Source organism: Convolutriloba macropyga, chromosome 15 (assembly GCF_964194025.1).
Source record: "Convolutriloba macropyga chromosome 15, txConMacr16.3, whole genome shotgun sequence".
NCBI lineage: Eukaryota > Metazoa > Xenacoelomorpha > Acoela > Convolutidae > Convolutriloba > Convolutriloba macropyga.
Window position 1 is genome coordinate 24,639,621 of NC_134482.1, and position 20,717 is coordinate 24,660,337.

General features: G+C 35.2%; 1 protein-coding gene across 4 annotated transcripts in view; it reads right to left on the reverse strand.

The window, feature by feature from the left end:
• Nucleotides 1-20,717, reverse strand: part of LOC142353971 (NPC intracellular cholesterol transporter 1-like) — a 97,813-nt gene that overhangs the window by 64,580 nt on the left and 12,516 nt on the right. For all 4 annotated transcript variants that reach the window (XM_075406210.1, XM_075406209.1, XM_075406208.1 and 1 more), the window contains 2 exons: nt 11,390-11,637; nt 3,476-3,716 (listed from right to left, as the gene is read on the reverse strand). In XM_075406210.1, coding sequence (XP_075262325.1) covers nt 3,476-3,716; nt 11,390-11,637 — 489 coding nt within the window. The remainder of the gene's footprint in view (nt 1-3,475; nt 3,717-11,389; nt 11,638-20,717) is intronic.

The following is a 20,717-nucleotide window of genomic DNA, read 5'->3' on the forward strand; positions in this document are numbered from 1 at the left end:
GGGCTTTATGGGTTTATCCCGTTTCTATTTCTGACTTCAATTTTTTATACTGACTCTGTTCATTTTGAATTGCTTTGCTAAGCAACTGATGCTCAAAATCACTTTTAGCAGAATGAGAGAAGAGAGAAACTAGCCTAGAGAAGTCAAAAAGAGTTCACGCAAAATGTTGAAAAAGCGGCAAAATGAGGTAAAGCGAAACAATTTTTTATTCGACGAAGTAAAAAAAATAGGAGCGCTATAATAGCCGGCTGAGAAGATGAGGCGGCTATTAAAAACTTAGAAAAACTTAATGAGTTTTTTTAATAGTACAGAAACATAAAGCCGAATAATTTTTTTGCAATTAGAGCAATGAAAATCTCGCAAAGCAATGGGCAAGTCATAATAGGCTAAAAAAACTTGTCTAAGATTAAAAAGAAAAACTGCAAAAAAAATAAGAAAAATGGTTTAAAATTTCTCAATTTTTCTGTCATTTTTCCTTAGAAAAAATATTTTATACCAAAAAAACTTTAATGAATTGGTATCTGAAAATTCCTTATGTAGCAAGCTTCTATTCAAATCCCACTTAAAGCAGTAAAACAAAAAAACAGGCAAAAATTCATTAAATTTCGTCTAAAAATCAGCAAAACTGATCAAAAACCACGAAACTAGCATTAAACTCAAATTAACTACTCGAAACCTTCAATTCCTATCACAACAAGCCTAAAACTAATACAATATCATAATCAAACCCCATAACCATCAAAAGTTGCAAAAAACTGCTTTCAAAAGCCGCACGTGAACAAAAAATTTCGCTCGCTTAGAGAAAATCTTTTCACACATCAATTTCTTGCTCTCTCAAAAACATCGGTATGAACAAAAACAACTTTCTTTTCAATCCGCTCTTCACTTTTGTTCAGCACCAATATCACTCCAATTTTTTTCAGGCGTTTCATTTCCGGCTTCAAAAATCACTCCAATAAAATTGATTAAAAAAAGGACTTCTCCAATACTCCTCTTCGAGTCGTAAAAGACAGCGCCCCAATACAATTCAACTTCTTTGAATTGTAAAAAGACAGCGCCCCAATACAATTCAAATTCTTTGAATTGTAATAGAAAACCAAGATCACCGCAATATAGCTTGGCTCAGTTTACAGCTTCGCAGCTATAAAAACAAAAATCTGCTTGAAAAAGTCACATTGACTAAACAAAAAACTAGACCTAGAACGGACTATGAAAGAATTGGAAAAACCATTTCGAAAAAAATCCGATCCAAAAAATTGAAAAAACAGAAAAGCAAAGTGAAATTGCCGCATGTGAACAAAAAAACCACTAGCGAGAAAGCGAATTTTTGTTCAAACACCGTTTTCTCACTCTACTTTAAAATTATAGCGAAAAAAATATCACGCCGCAAAACCACTCGCTTTTGCGCTCCATTTCCTGTTTCGGCGTGACCAAAATCACTACTCCAATTAGACTTCAAAAGTCATGAAAATGTGTGAACAGATCTTAAAAAACACATAGCCGGAAGAACTCCGGAACCGACTAGAAGGAGAAAATTGCTCATACTTATGACTAAACAACAAGAACAACTATTGTGAAGCCTAAATCTCCACAAATGCCATAAAAAAAGGAAGAATAGAAACGGCATTCGAAAACAAATTGAACAAAAAACATACCCGGCAGATTGCCGGAAAATAGCCGCCGTTGATTCCAATAAGCATGATTCGGATTGACAGAATAGAAGATATTGAAAAGATTTTTGTACAAAAACATTTATTAAGTCCGATTTAATTTGATGGCATTTCGTAGTTGAACATAGCGTAATTCTGTTTCTTAGAGAGGCTACACTGGCTACTTTCAATACCAATAAGCATTAGAGATGGTAACTAAGACTTATAGGAACGATGTTCAAATAGCGGGCATCTAAAATTGGGCTTTATGGGTTTATCCCGTTTCTATTTCTGACTTCAATTTTTTATACTGACTCTGTTCATTTTGAATTGCTTTGCTGAGCAACTGATGCTCAAAATCACTTTTAGCAGAATGAGAGAAGAGAGAAACTAGCCTAGAGAAGTCAAAAAGAGTTCACGCAAAATGTTGAAAAAGCGGCAAAATGAGGTAAAGCGAAACAATTTTTTATTCGACGAAGTAAAAAAAATAGGAGCGCTATAATAGCCGGCTGAGAAGATGAGGCGGCTATTAAAAACTTAGAAAAACTTAATGAGTTTTTTTAATAGTACAGAAACATAAAGCCGAATAATTTTTTTTGCAATTAGAGCAATGAAAATCTCGCAAAGCAATGGGCAAGTCATAATAGGCTAAAAAAACTTGTCTAAGATTAAAAAGAAAAACTGCAAAAAAAATAAGAAAAATGGTTTAAAATTTCTCAATTTTTCTGTCATTTTTCCTTAGAAAAAATATTTTATACCAAAAAAACTTTAATGAATTGGTATCTGAAAATTCCTTATGTAGCAAGCTTCTATTCAAATCCCACTTAAAGCAGTAAAACAAAAAAACAGGCAAAAATTCATTAAATTTCGTCTAAAAATCAGCAAAACTGATCAAAAACCACGAAACTAGCATTAAACTCAAATTAACTACTCGAAACCTTCAATTCCTATCACAACAAGCCTAAAACTAATACAATATCATAATCAAACCCCATAACCATCAAAAGTTGCAAAAAACTGCTTTCAAAAGCCGCACGTGAACAAAAAATTTCGCTCGCTTAGAGAAAATCTTTTCACACATCAATTTCTTGCTCTCTCAAAAACATCGGTATGAACAAAAACAACTTTCTTTTCAATCCGCTCTTCACTTTTGTTCAGCACCAATATCACTCCAATTTTTTTCAGGCGTTTCATTTCCGGCTTCAAAAATCACTCCAATAAAATTGATTAAAAAAAGGACTTCTCCAATACTCCTCTTCGAGTCGTAAAAGACAGCGCCCCAATACAATTCAACTTCTTTGAATTGTAAAAAGACAGCGCCCCAATACAATTCAAATTCTTTGAATTGTAATAAAAAACCAAGATCACCGCAATATAGCTTGGCTCAGTTTACAGCTTCGCAGCTATAAAAACAAAAATCTGCTTGAAAAAGTCACACGTGATTTTGCTCGCTTAAGAGAAAATTTGTCAGACTTCAAGTTTCGCTCCGCTCTTCAATTTTCATCCGCAAAAAACGACACTTCTTACTTCCTGTGTCTATTTTAATCAGAGAATTATTGATTTAAACTTCTCCAATAGCCTTCGAGTAGTACAAATTCTTTTCTAGTCGTAAAAAGGAAAATTACAGTTCCACGTAGCTATCGCAGCTATTAATAAATCAATCATTTTGCAGTTTCCAGTTTCATTTTCAAGCCAATAATTGACTTTTCTTGCTACTTTTTGATGTATTTCTGGATGCATCACTATTTGTACGTGCTGGATTATTATCGGCAGATAAAAAAACGAATTTAATTGCGTATCACTGTTTACCTATTTTTATTACCCACCTCATGTAAAATTGGCGCGTCCAATATCGGGTTGAAGTCTTGAGGTCTGTACAAATTGTCCTCCTCTCTAGGCGTGTAGATATAGTGGCCAGTGGAATTAGTCCTGAGCTTCACAATAATCTGTTCAATCCTGTAGAAGGGTCCAAAATGGTTGTTGAAGTGCACCATCTCCCTGTAGGCCTGACTGTTACTAGATGACCATAACTCCACAGGGTCTGTTGTCCACCGCACATAGTGTAATCTAAACACAAGAACTGATCACAAATTTCATCTAACACCATTTCCGCTTTTCAATCGTAACAAGAGACAACTTTGAATTACATTCTGATGAACTTCAATATCAACTATGACATCACAATGCTTGCTGTCTGAATAAATTGTGTATAATGGCACCCAATTAATTGAGCAGTAAAAACCTTCCAATTTCCCATTGAACCAGCTTCTTTCTGGCCTCAAATTAGACATGGCTGAATGAAGGCATTAGTGTCTCTTACCGATCATTATTGAATAATATAAAGTAAGGAAACTACTTTAATCACGGACATGACCCTCGATGTTCACCCCTTAGGAATGGATAACTAAGTTAAGGCAAAATTCAACCTGTGTCAACCAAAGAGGAGAGAATACAAGAGCTATAGGAAGGCGTTTCAACAATTTCAATAAGCCTCGAAAAGGTATTAAGTTTACTATACTTTTCCAAAAATGGTACCACTTCCAAGCAATTTAAGATTATCATAAAAAACAAGGAATGAAAATGCTAATTAACACACAATAAGTTCATTAGCATCTTCCCAGAGTCAAACTCTATAATCTTCTATAATCATGAGTTTCCTACTATTTTTTTAGTATGTCAAGCATTTAGAACAAACGAAAATTTTTCAGGAAGAAGCGATTCTTCTCGAAAATTAACAATCAGTTTCAAACCACAGCTGAATTTTTAGTACTTAATAGCAGCAGAAAATTAACGGTATATATTCATACCTAGTTTCCACTGTTTAAATTGTTCGTTAAAAATTTGTTTTTCATACAAATCTTCTAAAACGCAAATTTGCATATTTTATAAGTGCTTGAATAATCACAGGTTCGTAAATAGGGTCCAAGGAAAAATGAAACTTCTTTTTACACCATTGACGAAAATTAGTTTGATGCACTGTCGGCTTAAAAGCCCAATACTGTGCATGAGACCTGATTAGTACTTCTAACAACTCGTAATTAAATGGCGCAAGTCAATCTTAAAAGACATGGTTTAAAAATGGTGTATGCTTTTTCACCCCTATTTAATTACCCGCCTAGTTTAACACCAATTTAATCACCCATCTATCATATCTTCACGATATTTATCTTTTATATAATAACGACTATTAAATTTGTAGAATATTTACTTTGCCAGGCCTCAGCAGCCTGTGGGACTTGATATGAAACAATAAAAAAACATGGGATTAAGTTATCCACTTAATTATGACAAAACATGCATGCAATGTCCACTGCTAATTGGCGATGTGAAATGTTAGAGGGGTTAAATGATGTGGGGCTAAGATATGCGGGGTTAATTGAATCGGGGTGAAAAGAAGTAGAAGCCTTAAAAACATAGCCAACACACCTTAGACAAAATATTTTATTTCTCAAAATTGAGGTTTAATTAAATGCGCGACCACTTCATTATCAACAGTCTTCAAGACATGAAATGCAGCGATTTTGGGCAGTGAATAAATTGAGCAGGATGATAATACTAATCAGTTAAAAGGTTATCCCTCGAACTTCCATCGCCCCGCAATCAACTCTCAAATCTTTTTTACCTGAATTCTAATCAGCCTTCGTGGTCTTACCCGTCCAAAATAAACTACTTATTCAAATGTAGCAATTAGATTCTACAATGACATTTGAAGCGTCAATTTACAATTCTAATTTTCGTTTATCTCTCGACCATTTTAGGACTGAAAGAGTGTTGAAAGTTTACAGCCAGGCAAATGTGACGTTGGTGATAAACATATCAAGGAGTATTCGAAGGACAGACAAATAGAACAAAGCAACAAGCACAGAACAGTCTGCGAAGCAACGGCTTTTGCGGACGGGGGATTATTGAAGCGCGAAATTGTATACAAGCAGACAATCAGACAAATTAATGGAATCATATGGGATAACGATTTTGTCACTGCTGAGAGCGAGGGCGGGGGGGGGGGGTCGATGAAGAGTGATTGTGTGTGTGTGCATGAGAGCGGGGATGGCTTCAAGGCACTTTGATTTTCATCCAAAGTAATCAGACAATGAAATAAGATTCCAAACGCAATCATCAGAAGTTGACATAAAGAAAAGAGAACGGTAAAAGCGTGAACAGGGAATGAAGAGACAACTCGGTTCATAAGCTCGAGTAAACAGTTTTGCTTTTCCTCTCATGCCCCCCCCCCCCCTCCCCCTCCCACCCTAGCCAATTTGCAAATTTATTAAATTAAAATTATTCCAATTTCGGGTGCTACAAAATTGTTAAATTCAGTTTCTGTTTTCACTGAGCTGTAATTAAGGAGAGCAAGAAGCCATTGCTCTCTCTCTTCCTGTAATCAAGTTGAACAGGTCCGAAGAGGAAATTGTCCTGATATTTCATTTGTTGATTTCATGATAGCAGGAACATTCTTGCCGATTATTACCTTCAATTTGTGTGGATTTTGAGCGTCTTCAATACAATATCATTTTGAATACACGGCAAAACATCAGGAGCACATTATTAATAGACATTTAAAACATTCGAAAAGGAATCGATAAAATGTCTGAGAGAATGGTTGATTAACATTTGAGTATTTTAAACCTAAAAACAGTTCCAAACTCATTGAAACTTGGAAAGCATTCACTTGTTAAAAAGTTGAAGATTTGTTAATGAAACCTTCAAGACCTTTCTTAAATTCGTAATGTCAAAAAATCACAAGTGACGTAAGAACATGCATTAACTGCTGTACATACTAAAAATCGTAACTTAATGAAGGTTAGAAAATAAATAAGAAGTCAATCTTCCATCATTATTGTCCCCTACGCTCAATCAATATTCGAACAGCACAAGTGACTAATAAACTACAATTCATTCGAAAATTTTTCATACCGACCACCATATTCAGTCAAACAATGCCACTTTTACGCTTGCCTAGTGCGCACAGGCTAAGAGCATGCTCGCACAGTCAGATGAACATACAAACATCATATTAATTGTATATTTTATTCATACGCCGTATTCAATGTGCATCCAAAATATACAAACATCAAATCGTAAACTATTTGAAAGAAAAAGCATCAAAAGCACTATAACACACCAAAGCGCGGAAAATTTAATCCAGCATTCACGAACATTTCCTACTGCAATCATTCAACTAAACAAACCTGCAGAAAATGGGCAAATGTTCTTTGGCAGTCAGCCAAAATGGTTTAAAAAGCATCATTTGCAGTGTAACGCCCCAAAGGGCGGAATGTGGAATAATGATCCCAGCAAAATATAATTTGACGTAAAGCAAAATTCTCTTAAAGAACAGCACAACCTTTTTGATTATTCTTCGGAAGTCAAAACTAAAGCATGATTTTTAGTTTCGAAATTTTGCATCTGATGGTTTAGAGCTACAGTTCATGGTGTTGTCGCTTGCTCTATTTATCTACTAACTAAAACAATTCAAGCCTTAATTTAGATTTAACGACCCAACGGATTTAGAGTAATAGTTATTTTTGTTAAGTAATGATAGGTCTTAACCAAGAACGGATGATAATTATAGCATTTTAAATAAAGACATTCCGACCAAACGAATATTAATTTCAGAGCGACCTAGCGAATTTAGAGTAATAGTTTTTGTCGCGGTCTGAAACCAAAATGCACTATGATTGCCATCATTATAGTCTAAATAAGTTACCAGCATAGCATTACCATTAACATCCAATCCCTCGGTTTGCTATCCGAAATAAACAGTCCATATCTGAAATAGTGACATGGCGCTCTTTTGAAATGAGCGCCAAAAATTCTACAAAACATGAAATGCATAAGTATCAACCCCAATTATTAATTGGTACCGAGGCATAATGCATCAACAAACTTCCATGAACGCCTTGAAAACTTCAACTGGTACACTCGTCTGAACTGAGTTAACGTTTCACTTTCTTTTCAACCTATAATTTAATTACAGGTACTGTATAATTTAATTAGACATGTTAGTGCAAAAGGGGGAAACAAGAGCACTTCATTTCTAAAAGTAATTACATAACTGAGGGCAGACATACTGTTGTACTTTCCTACACTTTGCTCATTGGGAGGACGTTGTTGCGCGAATTAAATTGATTTACAACAATGTAGATATAATTAAGTAATTGGAAATACAAACATAACGTCGGTCCAATTGCTTTCGAACGACTGATGAGGCAAACAATTTAGAAAGGGGCATAGGCTAAAAACTTTGGATCTTTTCTGCTAGCGCCCCCCCCCAGCCTTATATAGCCGATAAATTTGCACCTCCCAAATTCTAAGTTTTCGCGAATTATAAGAGGGATATTTGTAATTCATTGAAACAAGTGTCTAGGTAGATTGAAGGCACTTTTAGAATAGTTTCATTAAAAAAGTTTTAAAAATTCAAGCCCTTATTGTAGCCGATAACACAAAAAAAATATTGTAGCCGTACAGGCTAAGAGCATGCTCGCACAGTCAGATGAACATACAAACATCATATTAATTGTATATTTTATTCATACGCCGTATTCAATGTGTATCCAAAATATACAAAAATCAAATCGTAAACTATTTGAAAGAAAAAGCATCAAAAGCACTATAACACACCAAAGCGCGGAAAATTTAATCCAGCATTCAGGAACATTTCCTACTGCAATCATTCAATTAAACAAACCTGCAGAAAATGGGCAAATGTTCTTTGGCAGTCAGCCAAAATGGTTTAAAGAGCATCATTTGCAGTGTAACGCCCCAAAGGGCGGAATGTGGAATTATTATCCCAGCAAAATGTATAAATTGACGTAAAGCAAAATTCTCTTAAAGAACAGCACAACCTTTTTGATTATTCTTCGGAAGTCAAAACTAAAGCATGATTTTTAGTTTCGAAATTTTGCATCTGATGGTTTAGAGCTACAGTTCATGGTGTTGTCGCTTGCTCTATTTATCTAATAACTAAAACAATTCAAGCCTTAATTTAGATTTAACGACCCAACGGATTTAGAGTAATAGTTATTTTGTTAAGTAATGATAGGTCTTAACCAAGAACGGATGATAATTATAGCATTTTAAATAAAGACATTCCGACCAAACGAATATTAATTTCAGAGCGACCTAGCGAATTTAGAGTAATAGTTTTTGTCGCGGTCTGAAACCAAAATGCACTATGATTGCCATCATTATAGTCTAAATAAGTTACCAGCATAGCATTACCATTAACATCCAATCCCTCGGTTTGCTATCCGAAATAAACAGTCCATATCTGAAATAGTGACATGGCGCTCTTTTGAAATGAGCGCCAAAAATTCTACAAAACATGAAATGCATAAGTATCAACCCCAATTATTAATTGGTACCGAGGCATAATGCATCAACAAACTTCCATGAACGCCTTGAAAACTTCAACTGGTACACTCGTCTGAACTGAGTTAACGTTTCACTTTCTTTTCAACCTATAATTTAATTACAGGTACTGTATAATTTAATTAGACATGTTAGTGCAAAAGGGGGAAACAAGAGCACTTCATTTCTAAAAGTAATTACATAACTGAGGGCAGACATACTGTTGTACTTTCCTACACTTTGCTCATTGGGAGGACGTTGTTGCGCGAATTAAATTGATTTACAACAATGTAGATATAATTAAGTAATTGGAAATACAAACATAACGTCGGTCCAATTGCTTTCGAACGACTGATGAGGCAAACAATTTAGAAAGGGGCATAGGCTAAAAACTTTGGATCTTTTCTGCTAGCGCCCCCCCCCAGCCTTATATAGCCGATAAATTTGCACCTCCCAAATTCTAAGTTTTCGCGAATTATAAGAGGGATATTTGTAATTCATTGAAACAAGTGTCTAGGTAGATTGAAGGCACTTTTAGAATAGTTTCATTAAAAAAGTTTTAAAAATTCAAGCCCTTATTGTAGCCGATAACACAAAAAATAAACTAATACAGAAATTTTTATTGATGCTTACGTTATATGCAACAAATTTTGGTTGAATACGTAATTCTTTCAAACGATAGCTGTGCTAGATTTTAATAAATGCATATTGCTCATATGTTCACGTATAAGATTACTTAGCTTTAACAATATGTTTACACATTTATAAATGGGGTGGCGCTAGCGCCCCCCCTCCATACAGGCTAAGAGCATGCTCGCACAGTCAGATGAACAAACAAACATCATATTAATTCTATATTTTATTCATACGCCGCTAGCAGAAAAGATCCAAAACTTTTATGGTGCAAAAACTTCTGACTGGTGAAGGGTTCAAAGGCCTCGACATCTCGATGAGAGTCCGGGACATAAACATATACACTACAAGGGCTATTTCAGGTCTTCGCCCACAATGGGTTCATTTTAGTAACAGACTTAATTTCTGAATGCGCGCAATTCAAATCACCCAAAAATCGAAAAGTCGAGCGTGAAAAATTCAGAAGTGAAATCGAAAGAATGTTCTAGAACAAAACGGCCAAGCAAAAATATTGCATCAAAGCCACACGTTTACCATAGTTGCTTCAAACTTTGTTCGAGGGCAATGAAAGACATAACGTACAAAAAACCACATACATCCCACTCACATAAGTTCCACATTTAATGAAAGTCGGACAGTTAGAGATAGCATTAAAAGTGTATTTCTTGTAAGAGAGCAACGACTGATGTATAAAAGCATTCTACTAGAAACATATTACAATCGGACGACTTCAACTTTTCATTTGTTAAGTCGTGCACAAAAAACTATCTAGATGCAAAAAGCGTTTTTATAATTGCGTACATGTAAAATGTTATTAAGTAGAGTGCATGAATGTAGCGTTGATTTCATCTGAACTTTGTGGACTCTATTTCGAGCGAGTCAGTAAAGTACGTCATTATAACTCAATTGGTAGCCAAAGTCATTTCGCAGAATAAAAGCATTAAGTTTAAAAGTAACTTGAAAGAAAAGACTTAATGGGAGTTTATACAAACTCACTTTTAACAGCGATACAATAAAAACTAGTTACTGCCAAAAACATCACATAGTTTCCACAATTCTCTACTGAACAATTAAGTATTGTTGCCAACAACAGTAACCATAGACACACTGCACTAAAGCTCAGTAGTAAAAGACGGATTTGAAAAAATAAGGTGACTGATCTAACTTTGTAATTTAATTTTCTGTCCAAAGAGAAGCAATTATTTAACCCACTGTTTATAGAGCAGATGAAATTTGCTGACTTCGGTAACTTTATAAAAACCTGTAAAGTTGGCTCTACATCAAACACCAAAAAGTGCCACAACAGACTAAAATGTACTTTTGGTAGAGTATTACTCTGGACTTGCTAATGCTCAAAATACCTAAATTAGAGTAACAGATCGGATCTTTTCCCCCTTTTCACTGTCAACAATTTTTTTCCTCCATAAGCACGAGGGAACGTCATAGAATGTTAAGTGTGCTGCACTGATATTGTTTCCACAGCCCAACACGCGGTGAGATGCACTTAATATAAACCATTATTAATTGAAAACAATAGGTGTTTTCAAGCTCCAAAGAGAACACATTTCTAGTAAGGAAAATTCACAAAACTATTCAATCTCTTAGCGGAGACTTACTGGTTACCACAACGGTTAGGACAAAAGTCAAGTTAACATTTTTTGGCGGTCAAATTTGCGAGTTTTATATTGGCGTTGGCCATCTTGGAAGTAGTGAAAAATAGTTCCATATTAAGTTTAGTTTTAACTAAACAGACTAACCCATTGCTACAAACTGCGACAACCATTGTTCCAAAAAGAAGAGCTGCTACAGGTTGGTTGGCCATAGTGAGACCCCACTGGAAGAAAAAGGCATGGAGAGCCATCTGGAACTGTCTTCCGATCTGTTCAAACACTCCTATCTCCAACACCACCTCTCCGTGGCCATCTCCCTTTTTCACACCATCGCTAAACTCGCTCGTATCCCCTGATGAAGATGAGGTCTTAGAGGGACAATGGTGCCCTCCAGTCTAAAATGACAAAGATGATACAGGGTATTTGAGCAAGAGCGAACACCAATGAAAAGAATCCTGATTCTTATTGGTTAACCTCCTCTTGGTTTTTCCGTTTTCGTCAAAGCTTCATTACCCTAGTTTAAGACAATCCAGAAGAGCCCATATAAATAACGCAAAGCTTATCTTTATAACCATTTATTTGGCTGCGAAATAGAAACATACCCGGCAGATTGCCGGAAAATAGCCGCCGTTGATTCCAATAAGCATGATTGGGATTGAACGAAGATATTGAAAACATAGCCGGCAGATTGCCGGAAAATAGCCGCGATAGACGCTTGTGGCGTTACATGAATTGAAACAACGATAGAAATAAAATTGACAGATCGACCACCAGTCCTTTAATAGACCACTAGACTTTTTGGGTTAGCTTCGGACTGTCATTTTTATGAGACACATAAGCTCTATAATGAGAAAGCCCTAATAGGGCTTTTCAAAATTATGATCTTTTCCGTTTGTGCCCCCTCAGCTTAGTGGGCGCATATTATTTGCACCCCCCAGATGCACGTGCAATATTTGCTTGAAATTGTGATTGAGAGAGAATTTTAGATCACGCGAAACGTGTAGTATTACGAGAGCCGTTACAAATGAACGGATAATTAATCCCGCATTAGAGCGAACGTATTTAGGCGCTAATTAACCATTCTTTCGCCGCGCGCTAAACAAACTAACGCTTGTTAAGACTACCAGTACACAAGTATTTAAACAACTCAGTTCGACTTATTTAAATAACACAACTTTAGGCCTGGATCTCCTCGCTTATATCCAGGATAGAAAATGTACGTTGTTGAACGTAGGCGGCTTGTAAAACCACAGTTTCTTTTGATTTAAATTACTTCTGCTTTTGACAGTTGCAATGCAGATCTTTCCCCCCAAGTTCAATAAAGATGAAGCAGATTGCTTCAGGGGAAAAGACAATAGAGTCTCATAAAAAGCCCCCAAGAAAACCATAATTGTTGCGGTTTTAGAAGAGGGGAAAAGCAGAAAACAGGCGCCTACGAAATCAATAATTGATGCTCTCAGCTTTTTAGATTTTTATTATTTTTTGGAGTTTCAATAATTTCTCCTTGAGAAAAAGAGTTAATTCTCTTGCCTTCTCGGCCAATAAGAAAATTAAGAAGCACCTCACTATGAACGTGAGTTTGTGATTCGCTCCCTATCGGCCCAAACGGAGCTGAGAGGAATTAATTGTTTCTCTCAGCGAAGTGGGACGGAATAAAAATAGAGAGACAGAAATCACTCCCAGAAGCAAGCAGCAGACAACTGCTTTCAACTTAGACAAATAATTCCAGATTTAATTTTATAACTTCCTTTTTCGACAAATAACATAACTGAAGAAACACCCAAGTGAACGATCGCCCAGCAGCTCACCTCCATTTCACCACTACACAACTGGTAATTAGTAAGCTGTAATTTTATATTTACTCTTTTATAAATTAAATACTTTCAGCCCCCCAACTATTTTAAATTGAGACTTATAGCACAGACAGGTCTTAGGCATATATCTTTGCCTTCGATTTGTTATATCTTTTGTCAAATTTGACTGGCATACATAAAGAGATCCCGTATTGTGTGATCTGTAAGAGCCCAGCCAAAATTGATAACTGGTGCGCCCAGAGGAAAGAATCACGCCTGAATTTTTGTTTTTCTATCCGATCGGATTAAAATAGTAAAATAACCACTACCACAGAAGTGAAAGCACACTAATAGACAAACAAATAGAGTAATTTATATCAAATTAACGGCCGAAATACAGTAAATTTACATTAAAATAGTAACAGGCAACTGATTCTTTGCTCTTGTAACATTGTTCTGACCCGGGTGGGGGTAATCTATGTCCAATTTTTAGTTTATTTATATAACAATTGAAGTACTTTTACATTTTATAGTCAAAATTTAACCAAAAATCATCCCCCCAAAACCTATTTAGCCTAATTTTCACCCAATTTTCATCAAATTTATGGTTAAATTTTAGTATTTACACCTTAAATAACCGAAATTCAACCAGATTCTATCCCCCCAAAACATATTTAATTTGATTTTAACCCAATTTTCACCAAATTTATGGTTGAATTTTAGTATTTTCACTCTAAATAATTGAAAGTTATACAAAATTCATCCCTCCATAACCTGTTTAGTCTATTTCTAACCCGATTTTGACCAAATTTATGGTTAAATTTTAGTATTTTCACTCTAAATAATCGAAATTTATACAGAATTTATCCCCACAAAACTTGTTTAGACTATTTCTGACCCGATTTGGACCAAATTTATGATTAAATTGTAGCATATACACTCCAAATAACCAAAAATTATCCAAATTTCACCGCCCCAACACCTAATTAAACTAAACTTTAGCCAATTTTCACCAAATTCACAGCAGAATTTTAGCATTTTCACACTAAATAGCCGATTTATAACCAAAAATCATCCCCCAAATCATATTTAGAGTAACATATGTCTAATTTTTACTAAATTTTTGACCAAAATATAGCATCTTCAAACAATTTAACGAAAATTTAACCAGAATTCATCCCCCAATACGTGTTTAGTGTAATTTATATCTAATTTTCTACACATTTAAGCACACGTTGTTGCATTTTCACATTAACTAACCCAATTTTGGTTAGATTTAAGCCTTCCTTAGTTGAAAATTCAGTCTGTTTTATCAATTCCTTGACCCGGGTGGGGTAATATTCATCAAATTTTAACCAAATAAACATCATTTTGACCTAAATTCTCAAATATTAACCAGACTTTAACAAAATTAACGTCACTTTTATCATAATTTAACGGATACTAATCACATTTAAGCCTTAAAAACATCATTCTTATCCAATTTTAACCAATATTACTCAAGAAAATAGCCATATTAACGTCATTTTTACACAAAATTAGTAAATATTAACCAAGTTTTGACCACATAAATCTCAATAAGGCTCAAATTTAACAAAGAATAACGGGTTTTAAACTAAATTTTATCCCCCCAACATAGATTTTTAGCCTGAAAATAACATAAATTGATGAGAATTCTCCCATTTTAACCGGTTTCACAAGTACAATTTCACCAATAGAGGTTTTAAACAGTGCATGGACCAAACTGGAATAGTTATTGTAGAACATCTTAATCTAACAGCAATAGAAAACACTAGAAGGGGTAAAATAACACGATTTATTACTGACGGAATTACCTTTGTAGCTATCTTCTACGTGTTTGAGCATAATTCCCCAGCTAATTTCTATATAACTTATGCATCTGAGAACCCTAATTTTCAGAATTTACTAACTTTGTTAAAAACTAAAAACAGTGTGATCGAGATTCCCGCAGAAAATTTAGCCAATAATTAATTAAAAGAGCGTAAACTAGCCTTTTTAACCCAAATTTGTACACAAATTTATCATAGAAAAGTTATTGTCTCATGTTAAAATACGGTCATTAACAGACTCAAGCACTTAAGAAACAATATTTAAACACAATAATAGCTACAAAAAAACTACTACTGATGTACTAAACATCCCGTACTAAACGTTTTTATACTGTCTTCTGTGTAATTTCATACAAAAATACATTAATAAAACAACAAAAACAATTGTTCTATGTTATTTATATGTCATATATTAAAGTAAACGTTCAAGATCTAAATATAAGTATTAAAGTACATAACAAAATAGGCAAAGTTTCATATTATTTAACTGACCAGAACAGAAACTTTTTACGCATTTACCATCACTTCTAGCGAAACAGAAACTGAAATCTACATAACTTACAAGTGGACCAACCCAAACTTTGAGGAACTTTTGTGTGCTCTAAGAAATCAGAACAGTGTGATAGAATTAGCATAAACGTTATCATCTTGTGTGTGGATGAGCCACCAAAATAAAATTCCCCCGTTTGGTTTACAAATCTTAAAAATCATTAAACCCAAATACATCAACGTTTCTCCTGACGATCCGAGCTTACCAGATAGAGTTAAATTACTTATAAAAACAGAATTTGTCACACAAATTAGATTTTCAAAAATAAACAGATTTCACCAATACTCTGTTGAATTTAAACACTCTGAAAGCACTTATCCTTGGTTATTAAATTTTACCGTTGAGCAAACCGATATTTACTCTTGGGTTGAAACTTTTAGTACTGATAACGGCAAAAACTTTGAATCTAAAAAAACAATCATTAATCGGTCCTAAACAAATAAAATTCATAACACAAAACAAACAGTTCAATTTTCTACTTTAGTATTAGCGTTTTATTACATAATTGTTATAACAAAAATATTTTCTACACTAATTACCCAAACTAATAATACTTTCGTATAAAATATTCTTTTCGTACACTAAAATAAAACATGGCAGCGAACGTTGTTGCGTACCCCGACATAGCGTTAGAGAAATTTACAGGTTTAGATCTATCTGAAGATGCCCAGGAATTCTTTAGTTTAATACAAAGAAAAATCCAATTCTCACTAGGAACAAGAGATCCTGCGGATGCTGATTTGCAAGCAACACACGACGCTAGACAAAAAACGTTGTTTGGTTCGGTTGTGCGTGGGCCCGCAGCCCAATGGTTTGAAACCTTAGCACCAGGTTTAGCATGGAACGAAGTTAGAAATCAGTTCATTACCAGTTTTACTGATGCAAAAGACAAGTATAGGAAAAGAATTGAAGTCGAGAGTATTAAAAGGCAACCAGATGAGTTGATAAAAAGCTATACACACCGAGTAACAAAAGCAGTTGAAAAAGGATGGCCAGATCCAGATTTTAACAACGACCAGCGTAACGCTAAGTGTATGGAGTACTTTGTAAGAGGATTAACGCCACCTACACTCAAGCAAAAGGCACATCAGCGGTTAATAGAAAACCCAGCTACAACTTGGCAACAATTACAGGATCATGTAGCAACTAAAGACTTAAGTTTTTCTGTTAGCAGTGAATTCACGGGTACTGCCTCAAGTAGTATCGACAATAAAATAGAAATAGAAGGGTTAAAAAACCAACTCACAGAAATTGCAAATTTAATGAAAGATCATAAAATAAACGCCACATACAACAACGACAATCCCAGATTCAAACAAAACCAGTCTAGATTCTGCAAGTTTTGCAAACGTTCAGGTCACACAATAGCTTTCTGCTTTAAGTACAAGGACTTTAAAAACGAAAACCGAAACCCACCTCAACAACGAGAAAAGTTCACAGATAATTATAAACGTAGTAGGAGCCATTCACCAGGTCAACAAAATTACAAATCAAACAATTATGACAATCGGAATTCTAGGGACAGACAAAAAAATAGTTATAACCAAAATCAATCCAATTATCAAAACAACTCTAGATCAGACTACCGACATCGATCACCGTACCCATCAAACTCTTCAAACAATTACCGATCATCTTCTTACGATAACCGATCACAGGAACGAGACAATAACCATCGAAACAACTCTTACAGAGATAACAATAGGCAAAATAGTAGGGATAGACAAAGCAACGGTCCTCCAAGATCAGATAATCGATATCGTGATAGGAGTAGAGACCATGACCGGGATAGGACACCTACTAGACAAAACAATAATACTCATTCAAGAGATAACAGTGAAGGGCGAAGCCCTCGAGTTCACTTTACCAGTGAAACTTCCAGAGACAAATATCAGAGCCAACGACGAGCAGCAGACAACTGCTTCATTTTTCTTGCAAAATAAATTCCTAAATTTAAACAGAGAAATTTTATTAAAGATTTCCAACTTAGCAAATTTTCCAACAGAACATACTTGTTAGAAATCGACTGGAAGAAGTTTCAACGACGCACTCACTTAACAACAACACAATCAAGTAACAGCTCAACCCGGTTTAATACTACTCAGTGTAAGCTTGTTCATTTAAACTATCTATTTAATTAATTGAACTTTTCAGCCCCCCAACTACTTTAAATTGAGACTTATAGCACAGACAGGTCTTAGGCATATATCTTTGCCTTCGATTTGTTATATCTTTTGTCAAGTTTGACTGGCATACATAAAGAGATCCCGTATTGTGTGATCTGTAGCAGCCCAGCCAAATTTGATAAACGCAAAAAGCAAAGGGCGTAAAAGTCACTCGAAAAGTCAAACCCGTCAGGCGAAATTTTTTTCAACTTGAGTCTTAAAGTGCAAAAATCATTTTTGATGAGCTAAATCACGCATTATTAAAATCTAGTCATGACGGGTAAGGAAATTTAAATTAGAGGGTGTGTCGCCTAAAGATGGTGTAGCCTACGGGGCCAAAAGTTCCCTCTATATACAATCACTGTCTGCTCGACAGTTCTCCTATCCACTCAGCAATACCGTCTTTGTTTTCGCTCATTCAGATGACTCAAAAAGCAGAAATTTAAGCAAAAAAGTCATCCGACATATTAAATCGCTCAAGCAAAAGTATGTTTCAGATCAAATGTAAAACGAAAGAGCGTCAGACGACGAAACAAAAATACGTAGCCGGAAAAAAATCGAAAAGTCTCGTTATAACCTTACTTAAATCATAAAAATCAAAAATGGGAAAGGAAACAAATAACTGTCTAATAAAACCATAAAAGTTTTTTTTAAAAAAAACAGCCACAATTCTTAGTCTGTAGGAGAAGGACATGGCCGTGTGCGTGTCTGTGTGTGTGTGTGTGGGGGGGGGGGGGGTTGTTGTTTGTCCATGGCGTGGTCATGTAGGTTTGGTAGCAAGGAGTGGCAGGTTGGGGAGTACTGTAGGGCGGAGGGGCATTGGAGGGGTTCTGTAGTTTGAAAGGGGGACTGTTATGAGAAAACTTCTCAAAATGACCTTCTGACTTTCAATATTACAAAAGTTCCTAATTACTATATACACCGAACGGCAAAAGTAATATATACACCGAACGGCAAAAGTAATATATACACCGAACGGCAAAAGTTAGCATCGCCTATGTTCACGAAGTAAAAATTCAATTTTGGAGTTAAAAAATCCGACTTACTCAAATTTCAAAAAAAATTTAAACTATTGATCCACTACACTAGTCTTCTCGTCTGACTATGAAATTCACATAAAACAATTTTCACTTACCAGAAATCCCAATGTAAAGTCGATTAACTCCATCCATGTTTCACAGTAAAAAGAAAGTATTAGTTTCGCCAAAGTTGTCACAAGATGTGGTATGTTTTCAGGTTTTTTCAACTGTGGCTAAGTTTGCACTTGTGTTAAACATTAGAGAAAAATTGGAATAAATTGTGATCTTGTAAAAACTTCTTTTTTCTGAAACTTGGATGGAGTTCATCAACTTTACATATGGATTTCTGTTAAGTGGACGTTGCTTTTTATCAATTTCATAGGTAGACGTGAAGAATAGTGTATGGGATCAATGTTTCAAAAATTGTTTTCGAAATTTGATTTTAAGTCGGACAAGATTGACTCAAAAAATGAATTGTTACTTCGTGAAAACAGGGCGCGCTACCTAACTTTTGCAGTTCATTATATTATAAAATATGCTACTGATAAAGTCCAAAGTTTGAAAACAGAAGTCAATGTTCAAAAAAGTCAAAAGTTCAAGTCATGAACAAACTTTCTTCAGCTTAAAAAAACCTGTAGAACTCCAATACTACTGTAAGAGTCGTAAAAACCACGATCTCCTCAATACAGCTACGCTCAGTTTACAGCTCCAATAAATGAGATAGTAAGGAAAGCTTAAGAAACCGATAAAGCACCTAAACTTTTTACAGCTCTGTGATTACTATAAACTCAAGTTAAGCACAGAAACTCGCACTCGAAAGAGCTAAGTTTAAACACAAATGCAACAAAAGACCTTATACGACCGCAACGAAGATTGAAAAATATGTCCCAATTAGTACAATATGTGGCGCATAATAAATGGTAACAATGAAGTGCTCGAATGTAAGACAAGATCCAGCAGGTTATGCAAAACTGTTCTACTCAACCAAATGATGGGAAGCATATTGATTATTTTCTTCTCACCAGTTAGAACCGACAAAAACTCATAACACTTTTCTTTCGCTTAACGCAAGGACTGGAGAAGTTTTGAGAATTTCGTTAATGAGCAATTTTGTCGAAAACTGGGATCTTACTTTGCAAATCAGTGGCATGATGAAATTACAATCGAAAAATGGAAAATAGCAACCACAGGCCTTCCTTGTAATTTTAAAAGTTTTGAGCGAAAAGAAAGACAAAAAAATACTAATTGACATCATTTTGGGCGCCATTTCACGAAAGGACGTGTACAACTAACAAAATTTTTGTAGAATTTTCATGATCTTAATTCAGATGAGGACGAAAATAAGCTCAGAAAAAAAATACCCAGCACATTGCCAGAAAAAAGCCACCATTGATTCCCATTGCCCAGATTGGTAATGAAAGAACAAAATTAACTAGAAATTGATTGTGGTACAAAACAAAGTAATTCACACATTTTGATTGGATTTCGTGGCTAGAGATTCTGCATTTTCTCAATGAGACGACACAGGGATCGCTATCAATACCAATAAACATAGCCGGCAGATTGCCGGAATAGCTGCGAAAGACTTGCGTGCCGTAAAATAGATGGTTATCGTGGCCTATAAAACTTACAAGTTTAATTCAAAGGAGGTCGTTTTTGGGTGCAAAAAATGTTTCACTGCCGCGGCTCCAACGGCCGATCTCCTGATTAACAGCCAGTCGTCTTAACCACTCGGCTGTCGGCCCATACAATCTTTTTTCTTACAATCAACTTTGTTTTAGCAACAGACAGCTTCTGAATAACCGCAAAAATAACCGCAGAAAACGTGAAATCAAGCGCAAAAAAAACCATTTAAGCAGTGACGAGACAGAATGTTCTAGAACAAATGTAAGACGAAAATGGAGCGTCAGACGACGAAACAAAAAAAACAAGAGCACCGCAATATAGCTACGCTCAGCTTACAGCCTCGCAGCTATAAACATTATATACCGTTTAAATACCGGGCATCTAAAATTGGTCTTTGCGTTTGCGTTTATCCCTATTCTCTTTTTGGCTTGGCCATATTGATTCTATTCATTTTAGGCTGCTTTGCTGAGCG